The sequence below is a fragment of the Conger conger genome, chromosome 8, assembly GCF_963514075.1.
Source record: "Conger conger chromosome 8, fConCon1.1, whole genome shotgun sequence".
Classification (NCBI taxonomy): Eukaryota; Metazoa; Chordata; class Actinopteri; order Anguilliformes; family Congridae; genus Conger; species Conger conger.
Window position 1 is genome coordinate 59922254 of NC_083767.1, and position 20635 is coordinate 59942888.

A 20635-nucleotide genomic window follows, 5' to 3' on the forward strand; every position below is an offset into this window, starting at 1 on the left:
GAGAGAGAGGGAGAGACGGGAGTGAGAAAGAGACAGAGAGGGAGAGACGGGAGTGAGAAAGGGAGAGAGAGAGGGAGAGACGGGATTAAGAAAGAGAGAGAGAGAGAGAGGGAGAGACGGGATTGAGAAAGAGAGAGAGAGAGAGGGAGAGACGGGATTGAGAAAGAGAGAGAGAGAGGAAGAGACGGGATTGAGAAAGAGAGAGAGAGAGAGAGAGAGAGAGAGAGAGAGGGAGAGACGGGATTGAGAAAGAGAGAGAGAGAGAGAGAGGGAGAGACGGGATTGAGAAAGAGAGAGGGAGAGGGAGAGACGGGATTGAGAAAGGGAGAGAGAGAGGGAGAGACGGGATTGAGAAAGGGAGAGAGGGAGAGACGGGAGTGAGAAAGAGAGAGAGAGGGAGAGAGAGAGAGAGAGAGAGAGGGAGAGACGGGATTGAGAAAGAGAGAGAGAGAGAGGGATAGACGGGATTGAGAAAGGGAGAGAGGGAGAGACGGGAGTGAGAAAGGGAGAGAGGGAGAGACGGGAGTGAGAAAGAGAGAGAGAGGGAGAGAGAGAGAGAGAGAGGGAGAGACGGGATTGAGAAAGAGAGAGAGAGAGAGGGATAGACGGGATTGAGAAAGAGACAGAGAGGGAGAGACGGGAGTGAGAAAGGGAGAGAGAGAGGGAGAGACGGGAGTGAGAAAGAGACAGAGAGGGAGAGACGGGAGTGAGAAAGAGAGAGAGAGAGAGAGGGAGAGACGGGATTGAGAAAGAGAGAGAGAGAGAGGGAGAGACGGGATTGAGAAAGAGAGAGAGAGAGGGAGAGACGGGATTGAGAAGAGAGAGAGAGAGAGAGAGAGAGAGAGAGAGAGAGAGGGAGAGACGGGATTGAGAAAGAGAGAGAGAGAGAGAGAGAGGGAGAGGGAGAGACGGGATTGAGAAAGAGAGAGGGAGAGGGAGAGACGGGATTGAGAAAGGGAGAGAGAGAGGGAGAGACGGGATTGAGAAAGAGAGAGGGAGAGGGAGAGACGGGATTGAGAAAGAGAGGGAGGGAGAGACGGAGAGACGCACAGATGGGAGACACAGAAGGAGATGGAGACAGAGGGAAGGGGCTTTCCGTGTTTCCCTGAGTGAAGGCGACGGGCAAGCTTGCCCTCCGGAGGAATAAGCCTCTTTAAGACTGAGAGCGAGCGAGCGAGCGAGCGGCCATTGATCTCAGCGCTATTGTTACAGAGCTCTTGATCAGTCCTCAGCAGCCACCGGGGCTGGGACACAAATTTGCCCGTTTAATGCGTCCCGGCTGGTTCCCCCCCAGCGCCCCAGAGACGCACTCACCACTCGAAAACAGGAGTAACCATAAAACAAACCCCCTGTGTACACCCGTCACCAAGAACACAAAGCAGGGAAATAAAATCACAGCGTGTACCGTGAAAAAAAAAATAAAAAAAAACCGAAAAAAAATAAACCAAAGCAAAGTGACGATGGCATCAAACAAAACCACTGCAAAGTCAAAAAACAATAATAAAACCAGCGTGTACCATAAAACCGCAGAGGGGAAAAAAAAACAGGGACACGCTGCAAGACAAAAATGCTAAAATATGTCGTGCACCTTAAAACAAAACCGCCATTTGTACAGCGAGACAAGCCCACCGCGAGTACCGTGCAACCGCTGAACGAGGGGAAACGCAACCGTTATTACATTACATTACATTACGTTACGTTACGTTACGTTACGTTACGTTACGTTACGTTATTGGCGTTTTGGCAGACGCTCTTATCCAGAGCAACGTACAGTTGATTAGACCAAGCAGGAGACAATCCTCCCCTGGAGCAATGCAGGGTTGAGCTCTACGCTACAGGCTGCCCTGCAGCCCGGGAGTCTCACAGCCTGCTGGAGGATCATGGGACAGAGCCGGGGGTTCGGGTGGCCTGGTGAGTCCTGCGGGGGGGGGGGGGTTGCTTTAATGGACCCCCTGTGTCCCCCTAGCTCGCTCCTGTAGATTTCCCTGACGAGGCCAGAGTCGCAACGGTTCCTACACTCCTCCTACATCACAGGAGACTCTGGATAAAACCGGCTGATGACTGAATGTAACACGACGTACTTTAAGTAGTTAAACTCCGACAAGTCTTTTTTTCCCTCTGGCCACAGAAGGATGTAAGCTTGAGCAAATGCTTCTGTGAAGGAGGAACTTGATCGATACTGCATTGCATTACATTACATTAGTATGGCATTTGGCAGACGCTCTTATCCAGGGCAACATACAACAAAGTGCAAAGTGCATACCCATAACCAGGGATAAGTGCGATTACTGCATACTACGAGTCTACACACTGCTGCACAGCACCCCATAACATGTACCCCTCGTGTTAAACCCCGATCACCATCCTATAAACATACAGCATCTTCCCTGCTTGCCAAATGTGGAATTCTTTTTTAGACAAGCCTCTACTGCCATCTAGTGGTCAGACTTTATTTTTACACACCAATACATTCCTGCACTGTCCATTTTAAAATAAACTTACATTTTCACAGATTCTCTGAGCAAAATTATTCAAGCCTCAAGGTATTTCAAAATAAGCAAAACTACTGTTCAGGCTGAAAATGTAACCCTCAGAAATGAGAGATCCAGGACAGATGGCGATGCTGATGGCCATGAGGAGAGTTGTGGCGATGGATCAGAAAGGTAGAGTGGGTGACCCTACCTTTTGGCCTTCATCTGCTCCTGGAGCCTGCTGTACATCTCCAGGACTGGAAGAGACAGACAGGGGGACAGCGTCACAAACACAGCCAGGTCCCGCTTGGCATTTTCAGAGACGATCCTGAACCTGGAGCATCCTGCAGCTCTGAACAGTATTTTACAGGTAGCTGTGTGTGTGGATTTGTGAGGACACTATTTTGCAGGAGGGCTGTGTGTAAGCATTTGTGAGGGCACTATTTGGCAGGGGGAGGTCTGGGGCAGTACCTGGCAGGCAGTGGGTTAGTGAGGGCACTATTTGGCAGGGGGGTGGTCTGGGGCAGTACCTGGCAGGCAGTGGGTTAGTGAGGGCACTATTTGGCAGGGGGGTGGTCTGGGGCAGTACCCGGCAGGCAGTGGGTCAGTGAGGGCACTATTTGGCAGGGGGTGGTCTGGGGCAGTACCTGGCAGGCAGTGGGTTAGTGAGGGCACTATTTGGCAGGGGGTGGTCTGGGGCAGTACCTGGCAGGCAGTGGGTTAGTGAGGGCACTATTTGGCAGGGGGAGGTCTGGGGCAGTACCTGGCAGGCAGTGGGTTAGTGAGGGCACTATTTGGCAGGGGGGTGGTCTGGGGCAGTACCTGGCAGACAGTGGGTTAGTGAGGGCACTATTTCGCAGGGGGTTGGTCTGAGGCAGTACCTGGCAGGCAGTGGGTCAGTTAGTGAGGGCACTATTTGGCAGGGGGTGGTCTGGGGCAGTACCTGGCAGGCAGTGGGTCAGTTTGTCGATGGACGTGGCGATGTTCCTCTGCTGCAGACGGCAGAGCTTCAGCTCCTCCATCGGGGAGAGCAGCTGGAGGGACACAAGTGGGAGAGTCACAGGAGCGCAGAGGTCCCCCCCCGTTCCCCAGCAGAGGTCCCCCCCTGTTCCCCAGCAGAGGTCCCCCCCCGTTCCCCAGCAGAGGTCCCCCCCTGTTCCCCAGCAGAGGTCCCCCCCGTTCCCCAGCAGAGGTCCCCCCTGTTCCCCAGCAGAGGTCCCCCCCTGTTCCCCAGCAGAGGTCCCCCCCGTTCCCCAGCAGAGGTCCCCCCTGTTCCCCAGCAGAGGTCCCCCCCCGTTCCCCAGCAGAGGTCCCCCCTGTTCCCCAGCAGAGGTCCCCCCCCGTTCCCCAGCAGAGGTCCCCCCCTTCATTAGGGGGCACCCAGAACTACAACAATTCTGGGTAATACCGCTTTTAGCACATTTTCACCTGATATGTGGAATAAACGTCAGGATGTACTGAAGTTCGATTGCCTTACCCCGACCGAGTCCTTCAAGAAATTAGTGATGGATATGATACTAAAAGAGGCCGAATGTACCTGCCCTTAGTGATAAATTAGGACAATCAGATCACTGTTCCCTGTCTTATGTCCTTTTTATGTTTTTATTTATTTATTTATTTTATTATTTCATCCGTATATTTCACCTGGTGTATGTGAATTCCAAACTGTACATTTTGTTTTTGTAAAACTGTGACTGTGAATGTTTTATTGTAATCAGGGCTCCCCTGACGAAGAGATCTTGGTCTCAGTGGGACTTCCCTGCAATAAAGGTTTATTTACCTATCGATCTACAACTCCAAACAGGCTGAACCTGGGTCAACAGTGTCTGAAAACCCACCTCCATTTCAACGATAATTGTAGATGATAAGTAACATCTATTCTCAACATCCAGATAAACAGTCAGGGGGCGGCCTGTAGCGTAGTGGTTAAGGCCTGTAGCGTAGTGGTTAAGGCCTGTAGCGTAGTGGTTAAGGTAAATGCCACAATAAGATCCGCACAGCCATTGGGCCCTTGAGCAAGGCCCTTAACCCTGCATTGCTCCAGGGGAGGATCGTCTCCTGCTTAGTCTAATCAACTGTACGTCGCTCTGGATAAGAGCGCCAGCCAAATGCCCAAAAAAATAAATAAAAAATAAAACTCTGTGACCGTACCTCCTTCCCATCGTTCTGCAGTCTCTGGTTGGTCTCGATCACCTGACTCTGAAAGCAGCAAACAGCCAATCAGAGGCAGGGAAAAACAGCATGATCACTCCACTAATAAGGCAGGAGGTTCGCTCTTGTGTTTATGTAAACTATTATCTCACTTTAACACCAAGGATACGTAAACAGTGATTTATTTATGACAAACACAAGAGCTTAAACCAGAGGTGTCCAATCTTACCCTAAAAGGGCCGGCGTGGGTGCAGGTTTTTGTTTTAACCCAGCAGTAACACACCTGATTATACTAATGAACTAATCGTGGTCTTTAATCAAGACCTTGATGAGTAGAATCAGCTGTCTTTAGTCCTGTGCTAAAACAACAACCCGCACACACACCGGCCCTTTCTGGATAAGTTTGGACACCCCTGGCTTAAACCAAATACACCCCTCCTGCCCCGGGATGCCCCCTCCAACCCCGACACAGTCTTCTCCGATTTCATTTCTGTTCATCAAATCGAGAAAAAACAAGTAAATCCATGGAATAAATTAACTGACCAATACAAATTTGAATCTTTATTTTTTTTCTAATCTTTTTCTTTTTTTTCCTGAGAATTTTTCAATGAATACATTTCAATGCAGTCAATCCAGTGAATTTCCTGATTTTACAGAGTGGAAATGGAAATGTCCAACTTAAAAAATAAAAAGCTCCCCCAATAAAAAATAAATAAAGAAATAAATAAAAGAAATAGAAAGTTTTGCCCCAGTGGAATGTGTGCTGGTCGCTCCGTCGCCCCACCTTCAGCTTCTGCGCCTCTCCGCGCACTTTGAGCAGCTCGGTGATGGAGTCCACAAAGCCCTGGAAGTGGTGGTTGCACATCTTCTCGATCTCGCGGTCGTGGTTGCGGATGCGGCCCTCCAGCTTGTCCATGAAGAGGCCATGAGCCTGGCCATCGTACACCGACCTGCAGGGGCAGCCAGGGGGCAGCGCTGAGCAACACACCACAAGCATGCCGACAGTCCTGCACGTTATCGCTAAACAGGAGTCAATCTCTGGCAAAATGGCTAAATATATAAAGCAAGGGACTGTTTGGTCAGTGCCATTTATAGAGCAACAGTTCAGATAACAAGGACGGACATACGTATATCCATCCATCCATATCTTAACCCGCTTATCCTGAACAGGGTCGCAGGGGGGCTGGAGCCTATCCCAGCATACATTGGGTGAAAGGCAGGAATACACCCTCGACAGGTTGCCAGTCCATCGCAGGGCACACACACCATTCACTCACACACTCATACCCATGGGCAATTTAGACTCTCCAATCAACCTAACATGCATGTCTTTGGACTGTGGGAGGAAACCGGAGTACCCGGAGGAAACCCACGCAGACACGGGGAGAACATGCAAACTCCACACAGAGATGCCCCAGCCAAGGGGGATTCGAACCCAAGACCTCCTTGCAGTGAGGCGGCAGTGCTACCCACTGCACCATCCGTGCCCCCCCCCCCCCCCCCCCCCACCCACTGCACCATCCGTGCTGCCAAGGACATACAGTGTAAAAATAAACCATCAACAAACTGACAAATATAACAGGGACCGATACCCACAAAAGCTGGCATCCGAACACATCAACCAGTTTGGCCATTTGGCAGCACAACCCACGAAGCGCTGCCCAACAGCGCCGAAGAAGTACTCCGGCCACACTTACACATTTCAACCACTGGGTGGCAGTGTTACGCAGGGAAACGGGCAGTCTTGTCACAGCTCGTTAGCAGTTTCCCAACCACCAGGTCTTGTGAAACATCTCCAGATGTGGCGCAAGTGTCCGAAAATCCATTCCCAGCAGCTCTAGCGAACGCTGGTTGGAAATCCCAGCATGTGGGAAAAACAACCAGGAAAAACATCTCTCCAAGTGCAAAAACGCACAACAGTGAGAGCTATTGACGATACTCCGATTTCATAGCACCAGGAAAAACATTTCCCCGAATGCAGACACGCACAACAGTGAGAGCTATTGAGGATACTCCAATTTCATAGCAGGTCTGACACAAGCGTTCCTCCTAAGCTTACAGCTTTCAGCTGCTTCACCTCCACTTCACTCGTGCAAGGCTCTGAGCATGTGACGGTCCACCTTTCACTGGTTAAAACACCATGTTCTACGCTCTTAGCAGAGTGCAGTTACCAAGATGGCCCACAGAAGTAAATCAGTAAACCTCAGAACACCAGCAGTGGCAGTTTTTATAGCAAACATGCTTTTTCTCAGCATGGCGTGTGTGTGTGTGTGTGTGTGTGTGTGTGTGTGTGTGTGTGTGTGAGAGTGTGTGAGAGTGTGTGAGAGTGTGTGAGAGTGTGTGAGAGTGTGTGTGTGTACACTTTCATAACTCTGACTCCAGGCCCAAGTCCTCTCCTGACACTGAATGCATGGTGATAAGAGGATATCTGCGGTATGGACACACAGGGTACTGTTCAGAACAGCAACTCAAAACTGCTGGGTAGCTTGGGACCAAGGTGGTGTGGGTCAGAGAGTTTGGGGGTGGGGGGGGGGGGGGGTGTAGGTCAGAGTTTGGGGTGGTGTGGGTCAGAGAGTTTGGGGTGGTGTAGGTCAGAGTTTGGGGTGGTGCAGGCCAGAGAGTTTGTGGTGGTGCAGGTCAGAGAGTTTAGGGTGCTGTGGGTCAGAGAGTTTGGGGTGGTGTAGGTCAGAGAGTTTGGGGTGGTGTAGGTGAGAGAGTTTGGGGTGGTGCAGGTCAGAGAGTATGGGGGTGGGGGGGGGGTGTAGGTCAGTTGGGGTGGCGTAGGTCAGAGAGTTTGGGATGGTGTAGGTCAGAGAGTTTGGGGTGGGGGGGTGGTGTAGGTCAGAGAGTTTGGGGTGGTGTAGGTCAGAGAGTTTGGGGTGGTGTAGGTCAGAGAGTTTGGGGTGGTGCAGGTCAGAGAGTTTGGGGTGGTGTAGGTCAGAGAGTTTGGGGTGGTGTAGGTCAGAGAGTTTGGGGTGGTGCAGGTCAGAGACTTTGGGGTGGTGCAGGTCAGAGAGTTTGGGGTGGTGTAGGTCAGAGAGTTTGGGGTGGTGTAGGTCAGAGAGTTTGGGGTGGTGTAGGTGAGAGAGTTTGGGGTGGTGCAGGTCAGAGAGTATGGGGGTGGGGGGGGGGTGTAGGTCAGTTGGGGTGGCGTAGGTCAGAGAGTTTGGGATGGTGTAGGTCAGAGAGTTTGGGGTGGGGGGGTGGTGTAGGTCAGAGAGTTTGGGGTGGTGTAGGTCAGAGAGTTTGGGGTGGTGTAGGTCAGAGAGTTTGGGGTGGTGCAGGTCAGAGAGTTTGGGGTGGTGTAGGTCAGAGAGTTTGGGGTGGTGTAGGTCAGAGAGTTTGGGGTGGTGCAGGTCAGAGAGTTTGGGGTGGTGCAGGTCAGAGAGTTTAGGGTGGTGTGGGTCAGAGAGTTTGGGGTGGTGTAGGTGAGAGAGTTTGGGGTGGTGTAGGTCAGAGAGTTTGGGGTGGTGTAGGTCAGAGAGTTTGGGGTGGTGCAGGTCAGAGAGTATGGGGGTGGGGGGGTGGTGTAGGTCAGTTGGGGTGGCGTAGGTCAGAGAGTTTGGGGTGGTGTAGGTCAGAGAGTTTGGGGTGGGGGGGTGGTGTAGGTCAGAGAGTTTGGGGTGGTGTAGGTCAGAGAGTTTGGGGTGGTGCAGGTCAGAGAGTTTGGGGTGGTGCAGGTCAGAGAGTTTGGGGTGGTGTAGGTCAGAGAGTTTGGGGTGGTGTAGGTCAGAGAGTTTGGGGTGGGGGGGTGGTGTAGGTCAGAGTTTGGGGTGGTGCAGGTCAGAGAGTTTGGGGTGGTGCAGGTCAGAGACTTTGGGGTGGTGCAGGTCAGAGACTTTGGGGTGGTGCAGGTCAGAGACTTTGGGGTGGTGCAGGTCAGAGACTTTGGGGTGGTGCAGGTCAGAGAGTTTGGGGTGGTGTAGGTCAGAGAGTTTGGGGTGGTGTAGGTCAGAGAGTTTGGGGTGGTGTAGGCCAGAGAGTTTGGGGTGGTGTAGGCCAGAGAGTTTGGGGTGGGGGGGTGGTGTAGGTCAGAGAGTTTGGGGTGGGGGGTGGTGTAGGTCAGAGAGTTTGGGGTGGTGCAGGTCAGAGAGTTTGGGGTGGTGTAGGTCAGAGAGTTTGGGGTGGTGTAGGTCAGAGAGTTTGGGGTGGTGTAGGTCAGAGAGTTTGGGGTGGTGTAGGTCAGAGAGTTTGGGGTGGTGCAGGTCAGAGACTTTGGGGTGGTGCAGGTCAGAGAGTTTGGGGTGGTGTAGGTCAGAGAGTTTGGGGTGGTGTAGGTCAGAGAGTTTGGGGTGGTGTAGGTCAGAGAGTTTGGGGTGGTGTAGGTCAGAGAGTTTGGGGTGGTGTAGGTCAGAGAGTTTGGGGTGGTGCAGGTCAGAGAGTTTGGGGTGGTGTAGGTCAGAGAGTTTGGGGTGGGGGGGTGGTGTAGGTCAGAGAGTTTGGGGTGGTGCAGGTCAGAGAGTTTGGGGTGGTGTAGGTCAGAGAGTTTGGGGTGGTGTAGGTCAGAGAGTTTGGGGTGGTGTAGGTCAGAGACTTTGGGGTGGTGCAGGTCAGAGAGTTTGGGGTGGTGCAGGTCAGAGAGTTTGGGGTGGTGTAGGTCAGAGAGTTTGGGGTGGTGCAGGTCAGAGAGTTTGGGGTGGTGTAGGTCAGAGAGTTTGGGGTGGGGGGGTGGTGTAGGTCAGAGAGTTTGGGGTGGTGCAGGTCAGAGAGTTTGGGGTGGTGTAGGTCAGAGAGTTTGGGGTGGTGTAGGTCAGAGAGTTTGGGGTGGTGTAGGTCAGAGAATTTGGGGTGGTGTAGGTCAGAGAATTTGGGGTGGTGCAGGTCAGAGAGTTTGGGGTGGTGTAGGTCAGAGAGTTTGGGGTGGTGCAGGTCAGAGAGTTTGGGGTGGTGCAGGTCAGAGAGTTTGGGGTGGTGTAGGTCAGAGAGTTTGGGGTGGTGCAGGTCAGAGAGTTTGGGGTGGTGTAGGTCAGAGAGTTTGGGGTGGTGTAGGTCAGAGAGTTTGGGGTGGGGGGGTGGTGTAGGTCAGAGAGTTTGGGGTGGTGTAGGTCAGAGAGTTTGGGGTGGTGTAGGTCAGAGAGTTTGGGGTGGTGGGGTGGTGTAGGTCAGAGAGTTTGGGGTGGTGTAGGTCAGAGAGTTTGGGGTGGTGTAGGTCAGAGAGTTTGGGGTGGTGTAGGTCAGAGAGTTTGGGGTGGTGTAGGTCAGAGAGTTTGGGGTGGTGCAGGTCAGAGAGTTTGGGGTGGTGTAGGTCAGAGAGTTTGGGGTGGTGCAGGTCAGAGAGTTTGGGGTGGTGGGGTGGTGTAGGTCAGAGAGTTTGGGGTGGTGTAGGTCAGAGAGTTTGGGGTGGTGTAGGTCAGAGAGTTTGGGGTGGTGGGGTGGTGTAGGTCAGAGAGTTTGGGGTGGTGTAGGTCAGAGAGTTTGGGGTGGTGTAGGTCAGAGAGTTTGGGGTGGTGTAGGTCAGAGAGTTTGGGGTGGTGTAGGTCAGAGAGTTTGGGGTGGTGCAGGTCAGAGAGTTTGGGGTGGTGCAGGTCAGAGAGTTTGGGGTGGTGCAGGTCAGAGAGTTTGGGGTGGTGCAGGTCAGAGAGTTTGGGGTGGTGCAGGTCAGTCCCAGTCTGAAGGGTAAATAAGGCGCAGGGGGGCAGCAGCAGAGGACAGAAGGGCACAGGAAGGCCCTGCCCAAAGCCGGGCAGACTACTCTCACACTCACACACTCACACACTCACACACTCACACACTCACACACTCACACACTCACACACTCACACACTCACACAGACAGACACAGACACAGACACAGACACAGACACAGACACAGACACAGACACACACAGGTACAAGCACAGACAAACACAGGTACAAGCACAGACAAACACAGGTACAAGCACAGACAAACACAGGTACAAGCACAGACAAACATAGACACACGGGCGCACATACTCTAAACCCTCCCACACGGCGTTTAGGTAAGTTTAGGTAATCAAACAGAGACTGGTGCCAAACGAAATCCACCCCCCCACGGCGAAGCTAAAAACGGCCCAGCAGGCCAGCGCGCCCTGGGACAGGTCAGACTGGGCACCAGAGTGTGGGGCCCATCCACCCATCACACCCATGTGTAGGTTAAGCCACTCTCCAGCCCAAACAGCAACATCAGACAAAATATCAGCGTTACAGGCAGGTTTAGGCTGGTAAAAGATCAATACAGGCCACAGATTCTCAAAAACAACTGATATGAGCAGTGTGTGGCCACCCTTAAATAAAAGCGGAGAATGTGCACTTTAACCGCTTGCGAATGGTATGGTTACAAACCTAAAATTGTGGAGTGCAGGGTCAAATCAACAAAATGCATGTTTTTTTGTCCCAAACATTATGGAGCTGAAATCACTCAATATGGGAATACCTCATCATCATCATCATCATCATCAACAGGTCTATGACTTGAGCTCCCCAGCCCATTGTAAAGAACTGAGAAAGTGCAAATATCGACTGAGAACAGGTCGTTCAGCCCACCCTGGCTCATCATAAACCTCCATTATAATGACTCATGAAACGACTCAAGACTGAACTTTCTAGTTTATAGAGAACTGAAGGGTGATGGAGCAAAGACGTATAAGCATCTAGTCCTAGGTAAGGATTTAAGCAATGAACTAACTTTACTGTCAACCAAACTAGACCACCCATTTTTTAGGTGAGGAAAAGTATTGGAACAGAGAGTATTTAAGTAAATGAAAGTAAATAACACTTAATATCTGGTGGCAATCTGCTCTTCAGGAGGTGAAATGCATGCTCAATTGGGTTAAGGTCTGGTGATTGACTTGGCCAGTCTAAAACTTTTTCTCAATAATGAAGTCCTTTGTTGTGTTGGCAGTGTGTTTTGGGTCGCATTTCTCCGTAAGTTGGTAGACAGAAAGTTTTTGTAGACTTCTGAATTCTGAATCCTGCTGCTACCTCTGTGGGTGTACTTTAGTTTGCATTCCAGACGATTTTGCAGGGATATAGCATTGTTAAAATGCACCTCATTTTCCCCACTTTATGTTTTCAGCATAAAGTAGGCTGACCAGTTTTATTTGCAGGACCAAAATGCTAACTATAAAATGCTCAGGCCTGTGTTTTTTCCCCTCCACAATGTTGCAAAATAAATGACCCTGTAACACTACTAAAATCGCAAAACCGTGATATTTCCCCAGACGATAATCATCAGCATCTGACACGGTCACATTCCTGGTTCACGGCGACTCAAACTACCACCAGAACTTTGCAGCTGGGGCTTCTGCAGTATTGAGAGAGGACTGAGGCTACAGAGAGAGCACGAAATGTGTCCCGGAAGACTACAGAGAGAGCACCAAGAGAGTACAGAGAGAGTATTGACACTACTGAGAACGCAGAGCAAATACTGAGCACTGAAAGACTACGGAGAAAGTATCGAGAGTCCTCTCAACACAGAAACTGCACTGGCACTCCTATGTCCGGAGTACGCCACCCACCTTGTGTCAACAAAGCATATCTTTTACAGCCAATACATTTCCACATGACGCATGCTAACTTAGGATCAGTTTAGCACTTAACGGACATGGTGATGGGACGGAGACTGAAAGTATGATACAAGATTAGCACTCCTCCTAAACCAGAGATACTTTGCAAATATAGGCTCGGGACTCCTAGTACCTAGTGGCACCAGACAGACTGCCCTCGCTCCCTGCCCCCCACTCTCTCCCTCTCTCCCTCTCTCCCTCTCTCCCTCTCTCCCTCTCTCCCTCTCTCCCTCTCTCCCTCTCTCCCTCTCTCCCTCTCTCCCTCTCTCACCCTCTCACCCTCTCACCCTCTCACCCTCTCACCCTCCTGGCACCCAGCTCTCACCTGAAACGACCAACAAACACAGACACGTTCTAATCAACTTGACCATCTAATCATTGCCTAATAAACTTGCGCAACGAAAAAACCTCAGTCTGCCCCACGTGCGTATAAGAGCAGGCAAGTGGAGCACGAGAGCGGCAGAAAATAACCGTTTCCATGAGGGATCAGTCATCGCGTCTGTAAAGGGCCGTAACGTGGCCATAAACGCCTGCGTTCACACTGACGCGGTGACTGCAGGTTTTTCCTGTGGGGAAGCGGGACGGAGCACAGCAGGGCGCAGTAAAGCCGTGACTCAGAGCACGCTGACAGAGGCGATGTGAGGACTGGCGTGTTTTGAGGAAACCGCACACGGGACCGGACCGGACCGGACCGGACCGGGGGCCCACGGGTTCACGCCCAGCGGGGCACAGCTGCAGCGGCCTACCGCTCGGCACAGCCGCGCAGAACAAACGGCAGGCAGATGGGGAACGAGCACGGCCCCGGGGGCGGCTGCCAGATCAATAAGCGCACAAATAAATAATGCGCTCTGCCTCCCGGCGAGCCTCTTCGGAGAGCGTTTCCAGAAAGTTCTGCGTCACATTGGTGTGAAATTCAACTCAAGTTCGCATCTCATTAGGGGCAGCCTCGAGGGGTGCACAACTCCGGTGCGGTCGGCGAGCTGGTTTCTGTCCCAACCAATTAGCAAAAAAAATAAAAATTCGGACCACTCTAGAAATGATGCCGGTTCACTCCTGTACTTGAGCACAGTACAATCTGCAGCTGGTGCATGTACTCAATGTCTGCTCAAGACGTTATTTTGTTAATTAAATAATTAAGAGCAGAAGTTGGCCCAAATCCCTGAAGCGGATCAGCCCCTGCTGTGCACCCCTGCTCTAATGGCTAGGGCACATGGCGGGGAGTAGGCACCTGCAGCAATTGAGCCCTTAAGCAAGGCCCTTTATCCCCACATTGCTCCACAGGGGATTGTCCCCTGATCAACTGTAAGTCGCCTTGGATAAAAGCGCCAGTTAAATAACGAATGTAATGTCAGGTTAAGAGCTTGGTCGGCTTGTGCGGATCGATTCCCCATCACTAAGAGAATCACCAAGCTCGATCGCTCCACGCAGAACAGAATGCTTTTGTCCCGTATGAGAGATCGCATTTCCATCCTGTTTGAGTCACCACATCCAGGACCCCCATTTCTCCAGCGAAGGGGTACTTCCGTTCCCCTGTGTGTGTGTATGCGTGTGTGTGCGTGTTTATGTGCGCGTGCGTGTGTGTGCATGCATGTGTGTGTGTGTGTGTGTGTATGAGTGTATGTGTGCGCGTGTGTATGTGTGTGCGTGTGTGCGTGTGTGTGTGTGTGTGTGTGTGCGCGTGTGTGCATGTGTGCGTGTGCGTGTATGAGTGTGAGTGTGAGTGTGAGTGTGAGTGTGAGTGTGAGTGTGAGTGTGAGTGTGTGTGCATGTGTGTGTGTGCGTGTACGAGTGTGTGAGTGTGCAAGTGTGTGTGCGTGTGTGTGTGCATGCTTGCTGCAGGGCTGGGCCAGCAGTGAGAGGGGAGTGTATTGTGCTCTGCAGTGAGAGGGGAGTGTATTGTGCTCTGCAGTGAGAGGGGAGTGTATTGTGCTCTGCAGTGGGAGGGGAGTGTATTGTGCTCTGCAGTGAGCAAACAGAGCAGGACTATGGGGAGAGTACTGACGTGAGCTGCACATGTAGGAGCACCCACAACCACACAGATCAGCCATTCAGGAGGACACACAGGCCAGCGAAGCTTTAGCACTGTCAGCCAGGACACACAGTAAAGAACTCATCATTATAGCAGAATAGATCTTCACTACAATAGCCTTCAGCATTTCAGCAGGATAGACTACCAGCACAATAGCCTTCAGCATTTCAGCAGGATAGACTCCCAGCAGAATAGCCCTTTCGCAGGAAAGACACAACAGCCTTTAGCACTTTGGCAAAACAGATTCACATGATCTGCTTCGACTTCACTGGCATTTCGCGGTTTAGACGGGGGCAAACGCTGGGCACCTGCACACAGGAGCGTAGGAGCTGGCAGCCATGCCGAGTGCGAGGACCTGCTGTCGGACTCAACTGGCAGAGTGACGCAACCTCAGCCCTGCAGCGCTGGAACAGGGAGACTGGCTCCACAGCATTCCGACACTGCCCCATCAGATCCCATCGGCCATCGTCCCGAGGCCTGCACCTCAACCCACAGCCGGCCGGGCCGCTTAGGCAGTCAAATAAAAAATAAAAAATGTTAAGGCACGACTGTAGTGCAAGGATGGACCCCACAGTTTGGGATCAAATAGGCCCTGGTCCTTATCTTTGTTGTACAGGTAGCAGTTGAAATTGTACTTCCCTCTAGGGTCCTTCAGCGCACTTACCCCTGGTTGGGTATGCACTTTGTTGTACGTCGCTCTGGATAAGAGCGTCTGCCAAATGCCATTAATGTAATGTAATGTAATGTAATGTAGTGTAATGTAATGTAATGTAAAAAAACGGTACTGTGGCTGGTAGGCCCGATCCAGCAGCAATCGCCAGAACCACCACCCAGACTTAGGAAGGGTTGAATCCATCACTCACTCTCTAGCGCCCCCACTGGCTGATCAGGGGCCGGCAGACAGCTGGCTAAAGCTCCATGTGAACGTGCCTTTTCCTCCAGCTCGTATCTGAGCAAACTGGGCTCCTGGACTGCACCGAGAAAAGAAGCAGCAGTGCTCCTCTACACTCCCCCCCTATTGGCTGTGGAGACACTGTGCTTCCCCCCCATTGGCTGTGGAGACACTGTGCTTCCCCCCCATTGGCTGTGGAGACACTGTGCTTCCCTCCCATTGGCTGTGGAGACACTGTGCTTCCCCCCCATTGGCTGTGGAGACACTGTGCTTCCCCCCCATTGGCTGTGGAGACACTGTGCTTCCCCCCCATTGGCTGTGAAGACACTGTGCTTCCCCCCCCATTGGCTGTGGAGACACTGTGCTTCCCCCCCATTGGCTGTGGAGACTCACCAGAGTGGCAGGAGGGGAGAATAGGGGAAGCGTAAAAATGGGCGGCTGCACAAACTCCTCCACACATCTGTCCAGACACGCAGCAGGGCGTCGGCTCCTGCCTCACCAACCGCCAACGCTGCACTCCCACGCAATAGAGCGGGGCAATAGAGCGGGGCAATAGAGCGGGGGCAATAGAGCGGGGGCAATAGAGCGGGGGCAATAGTAGAGCGGGGGCAATAGAGCGGGGGCAATAGAGCGGGGGCAATAGAGCGGGGCAGCACTTTAGGAGCTTAAGAGGCTCATTTCCCAGAAAGTGAGATGTCTTTGGGCAGGGTACTTTCTGAATAATAACCAGCATTATGAATGGATAAATATGTGAGCTAAAGGAAGGGAACTTGGGAAATAAATAATATTGCATAAACACTTGCATCATATTTGGTATTAACTGCTTTTCCCAGCTGGAAGTTCTTGCAGGACATCTCCAGACATTACACTGAGCTAAGACAGGCAGAGGGCTTGCTGGTTCAAATCCCAGGTGGGGATACATATGGCGTAACTTTCAGAGAGGTAGGGCAGCCCAGCTCTAGTGGACAGCATGGAATAATTCACGCTTGGGCACCGCTTCACACAAAGGGGAAAATTTCCATTTCATTCTGAGGGTTTCCATTTTTCTTTTTAAAACTCACATTCTTTTATGAGAATGGCACATAAAACTTCACTAAAGAATGAGTACAACCCCCCCCTTGGCCTATGTATGTCTCCTTTCTCCCAACAGTCCCAGAAAACAAAAACTCCATACTGAGGCATTACACCAGTAATCACTTCCTTGAAAACTAGAAAAACTAGAACAAACACGATCTGCTGATTCCAGTGAAAAGATATCCAAGTCTACCGCAGGCAAATGGGGACTAGGTGACCGAGCGCAGAACTGCCGCATGTTAAAGAGCCGTGCACCTCCAGGACACACCGGATGCACCAGGAGTTTGATATCCACAAATAGTTATACGACTAGGAGATTTATTGTTCTCTAAAAATAGACGCCAGGCATAGAGGCCACGCCGGCAGGCTGAATATGCACCGTCATTTCCATCGGATCAGGTTCTGCATTTGCACGGTCAGGGCAGCCCAGAGCGAGGGGAAGTCAGGCAAGGTTATAACTGGTTATAACTGCCTAGACAGGTTAAGTCCTCTGGTCTTTAGCACGGAGAGAGGGAGAGGGGGGGGAAGTCCAGAGAGATTATAACAGGTTATAACTGCTCATGCAGGGCAAGTTCTCTGGTCTTTAACCCAGAGAGAGAGGAATACAGACGAGATTATAACTGGTTATAACTGCTTACGCAGGGCAAGTTCTCTGGTCTTTAGCACGGCGAGAGAGGAAAGCCCAGAGAGATTATAACTGGTTATAACTGCTTACGCAGGGCAAGTTCTCTGGTCTTTAGCACGGCGAGAGAGGAAAGCCCAGAGAGATTATAACTGGTTATAACTGCTTACGCAGGGCAAGTTCTCTGGTCTTTCACCCAGAGAGTAGGGAGGTCAGGCCCTGGCAGCAGACACAAACAGCTGCACTATGCCGGGCGTCTGGGCCCGGTCTCCGGCCGCTCCTCCTGGGTCCGACTCCAAAGCGTCGGCTGTGTCTGGACTGAGGAGGCTCCGCTCAGCCGGGCCACAGGACGCCTCCTCGCCCCCCCGCCTCCACGCCCCAGAGACCAGGGCAGTGAAACAAATACATCCCCCAGGTCAGGATGTGGAGGAAGTCATTAAACCCGATGGCTCAGCTCATCCCGCGACCGGGCTCTCAGCTGGGTCAGAGCAGTCCAGAACAGACACTCTCCGTCACAGCCGGGCGTCTACGGCCATGACAAAAGAGGGACAGGCACAGGCCCTCTCATTAAACAAAATACGTAGAGGACAGCACACAGAGCCAGCCAGTGGGACACACAACATGGCTCAGGCAGTAAGAGCAGTCGTCTGGCAGTCGGAGGGTTGCCGGTTCGATCCCCCGCCCAGGCTGTGTCGAAGTGTCCCTGAGCAAGACACCTAACCCCCAAATGCGTCGGTGTGTGAGTGTGTGTATGAATGGGTGAATGAGAAGCATCAACCATTTACTATTTACATACCCTGCATAAGTAGCACCGTGGAGCAAAGGGACTGAGAGAATGAGCTGGGGGGTTAGCCCATAAAAATGAGCAATGGGTAACAGACTTATTAAACTGTCGGGGATCTGCCTGAAGGGCAAAATTGAAATCCTGAAACGGAACGAAAGCACTTTTCTTTTCTTTTTTTAACCATTTAGCGCAACATGGATTATTAGTTGTCAGAGCACATGCTGAGGTCAGCTGATTCTTCTCAGGCCGCGGCCCACGAGCCAAGCTCACACAGACACGAGCGGGAGGGAATGCTCACGTTCATGCTAAGTGGGCTCATTGCACAAGCCCGCCTGAGAGAGGGAGGTCCCAGGGAGCAGGGGGGCGTGCGCTCTTTCCAAATCTAACAGCCCCAGATGACTCAGCAGGGTGGTGGCCACCAGCTGCTCTCCACACGCTTATTGACGCAGCCATGTGAGAATGCACAGGCAGCACCGAGAACTCACTAATGATCTCATGCACCGGCAGCACCGAGAACTCACTCATGATCTCATGCAGAGAGAGAGAGAGAGAGAGAGAGAGAGAGAGAGAGAGAGAGAGAGAGAGAGAGAGAGAGAGAGAGAGAGAGAGAGAGAGAGAGAGAGAGAGAGAGAGAGAGAGAGAGAGAGACCAGCAGGGCCTAACTGACACAGAGAGACCAGCAAATCCCTACTAACAGAGAGAGAGAGAGAGAGAGAGAGAGAGAGAGAGAGAGAGAGAGACCAGCAGGGCCTAACTGACACAGAGAGACCAGCAAATCCCTACTAACAGAGAGAGAGAGAGCAACAGAGCCCAACTGACACAGAGAGACCAGAAAATCCCTACTAACAGAGAGAGACCAGCAGGGCCTAACTGACACAGAGAGACCAGCAAATCCCTACTAACAGAGAGAGAGAGACAGCAACAGAGCCCAACTGACACAGAGAGACCAGAAAATCCCTACTAACAGAGAGAGACCAGCAGGGCCTAACTGACACAGAGAGACCAGCAAATCCCTACTAACAGAGAGAGAGAGACAGCAACAGAGCCCAACTGACACAGAGAGACCAGAAAATCCCTACTAACAGAGAGAGACCAGCAGGGCCTAACTGACACAGACAGACCAGAAAATCCCTACTAACAGAGAGAGAGAGAGAGAGAGAGAGAGAGAGAGAGAGACCAGCAGGGCCTAACTGACACAGAGAGACCAGCAACGCAGCATTCCCCAGACCCCGGGACCAGCTGGTTTCCCTCTTGTGTTTGGGAGGAAAGCATCTTTTTTCAGAAAGCATCCAGCATTTAGCACAGCTAAAACAGCCAGTAGGCCCTTCCTGCAGATACACACACCGGACGCTGAGGAGTCAATATTCAATAGCCACTCCCCTATGTTCTAGTTACTTTTTGCCCTCAACCGCCTTGACCAAATAGCAAGCATTTCAAGCACACATAACTGACTCCAGGTTCATGGGAAGGTGCTCCAGAGCAGGGTGTGCTGATTTTGTGCCAACTCCTGCTCTTAATTCAGTCGTATCTTGATCTCACATTTGTAAAAGCACCAGCTACAGCCCAATACTGTGGTGTATCAGCTACAGCCCAATACTGTGGTGTATCAGCTACAGCCCAATACTGTGGTGTATCAGCTACAGCCCAATACTGTGGTGTATCAGCTACAGCCCCAATACTGTGGTGTGTCAGCTACAGCCCCAATACTGTGGTGTATCAGCTACAGCCCAATACTGTGGTGTATCAGCTACAGCCCCAATACTGTGGGGTATCAGCTACAGCGTGTGTCAGCTACAGCCCCAATACTGTGGTGTATCAGCTACAGCCCCAATACTGTGGTGTGTCAGCTACAGCCCCAATACTGTGGGGTATCAGCTACAGCGTGTGTCAGCTACAGCCCCAATGCTGTGGGGTATCAGCTACAGCCCCAATACTGTGGGGTATCAGCTACAGCGTGTGTCAGCTACAGCCCCAATACTGTGGTGTATCAGCTACAGCCCCAATACTGTGGTGTATCAGCTACAGCCCCAATACTGTGGTGTATCAGCTACAGCCCCAATACTGTGGTGTGTCAGCTACAGCCCAATACTGTGGTGTATCAGCTACAGCCCCAATACTGTGGTGTATCAGCTACAGCCCCAATACTGTGGTGTATCAGCTACAGCCCCAATACTGTGGTGTGTCAGCTACAGCCCCAATACTGTGGTGTGTCAGCTACAGCCCCAATACTGTGGTGTATCAGCTACAGCCCCAATACTGTGGTGTGTCAGCTACAGCCCCAATGCTGTGGGGTATCAGCTACAGCCCAATACTGTGGTGTATTAGTGTATCCTCAGGATTTTACAGTGCTCAAGGATAGGCTTGAACCAGCGTAGTTTACGGAGCCGTCAGAAAACTGAAACAACGGCAATCGGTTGGAAGCAAAGCCAGCGCGTAGACCGGCGCTCCGGGAGCGGATTTGAGCACCTCTGGCTTTGCTGTGGAGGATATTCCCGCTCCCCTCTGCTCTGGAGCTCCACCTCGCTCCCTGCTCGCGGGCCCTGAACGGGAGCCAGCTCCTCAGGACTTCCTCTATCACACGGCTCATTGTTCCCAGGTTAATTGCAGCTCATTAGGGGGGCCTTGGAGGACGGAGTCTCCTTCAGTTGTGAGGACCGGGCGGGACCTCACCCACGATTTTCTGCCGTCGCCTGAACAAGACCCAACTCGCCCCCTCCCCTTCCCCTCCTCCACCCTCTGGCTGACCCGCACGGCAAAAAACAACTCCATGGGTGTTTGTTCCACATTCCTCAGGTGGACGGCGAGAGGCACTTCCCCTCCCTGGAGCGAGGGGGAACGCGTGTGTGCGGAGGGCCACCATTGTTGGGGACGCACAAACAGGTCCATTTCCACCGCTGCTCAGTCACCACGGGTCACGGCGTGTACAGGAAGTACCTGTTCCTTCAGGGGCCGTCTGGGCACACGAGGGGACAATGCAAAGCAACATTCAGGTGTAGCCGAGGGGGGGGGGGTTGGGGGAGGTTGCTGTGCGTATGCACCTCCGTGCGCTATTTTTACCCCCTGCCAGGGCTGCCCGTGGGACAGGA

General features: G+C 52.1%; 1 protein-coding gene across 6 annotated transcripts in view; it reads right to left on the reverse strand.

Annotated features, from left to right (window-relative positions):
- Positions 1-20635, reverse strand: part of exoc6b (exocyst complex component 6B) — a 111220-nt gene that overhangs the window by 83858 nt on the left and 6727 nt on the right. For all 6 annotated transcript variants that reach the window (XM_061251997.1, XM_061251996.1, XM_061251993.1 and 3 more), the window contains exons 2-5: positions 5407-5572; positions 4623-4670; positions 3415-3505; positions 2683-2728 (exon numbers count right to left, since the gene is read on the reverse strand). In XM_061251997.1, coding sequence (XP_061107981.1) covers positions 2683-2728; positions 3415-3505; positions 4623-4670; positions 5407-5572 — 351 coding nt within the window. The remainder of the gene's footprint in view (positions 1-2682; positions 2729-3414; positions 3506-4622; positions 4671-5406; positions 5573-20635) is intronic.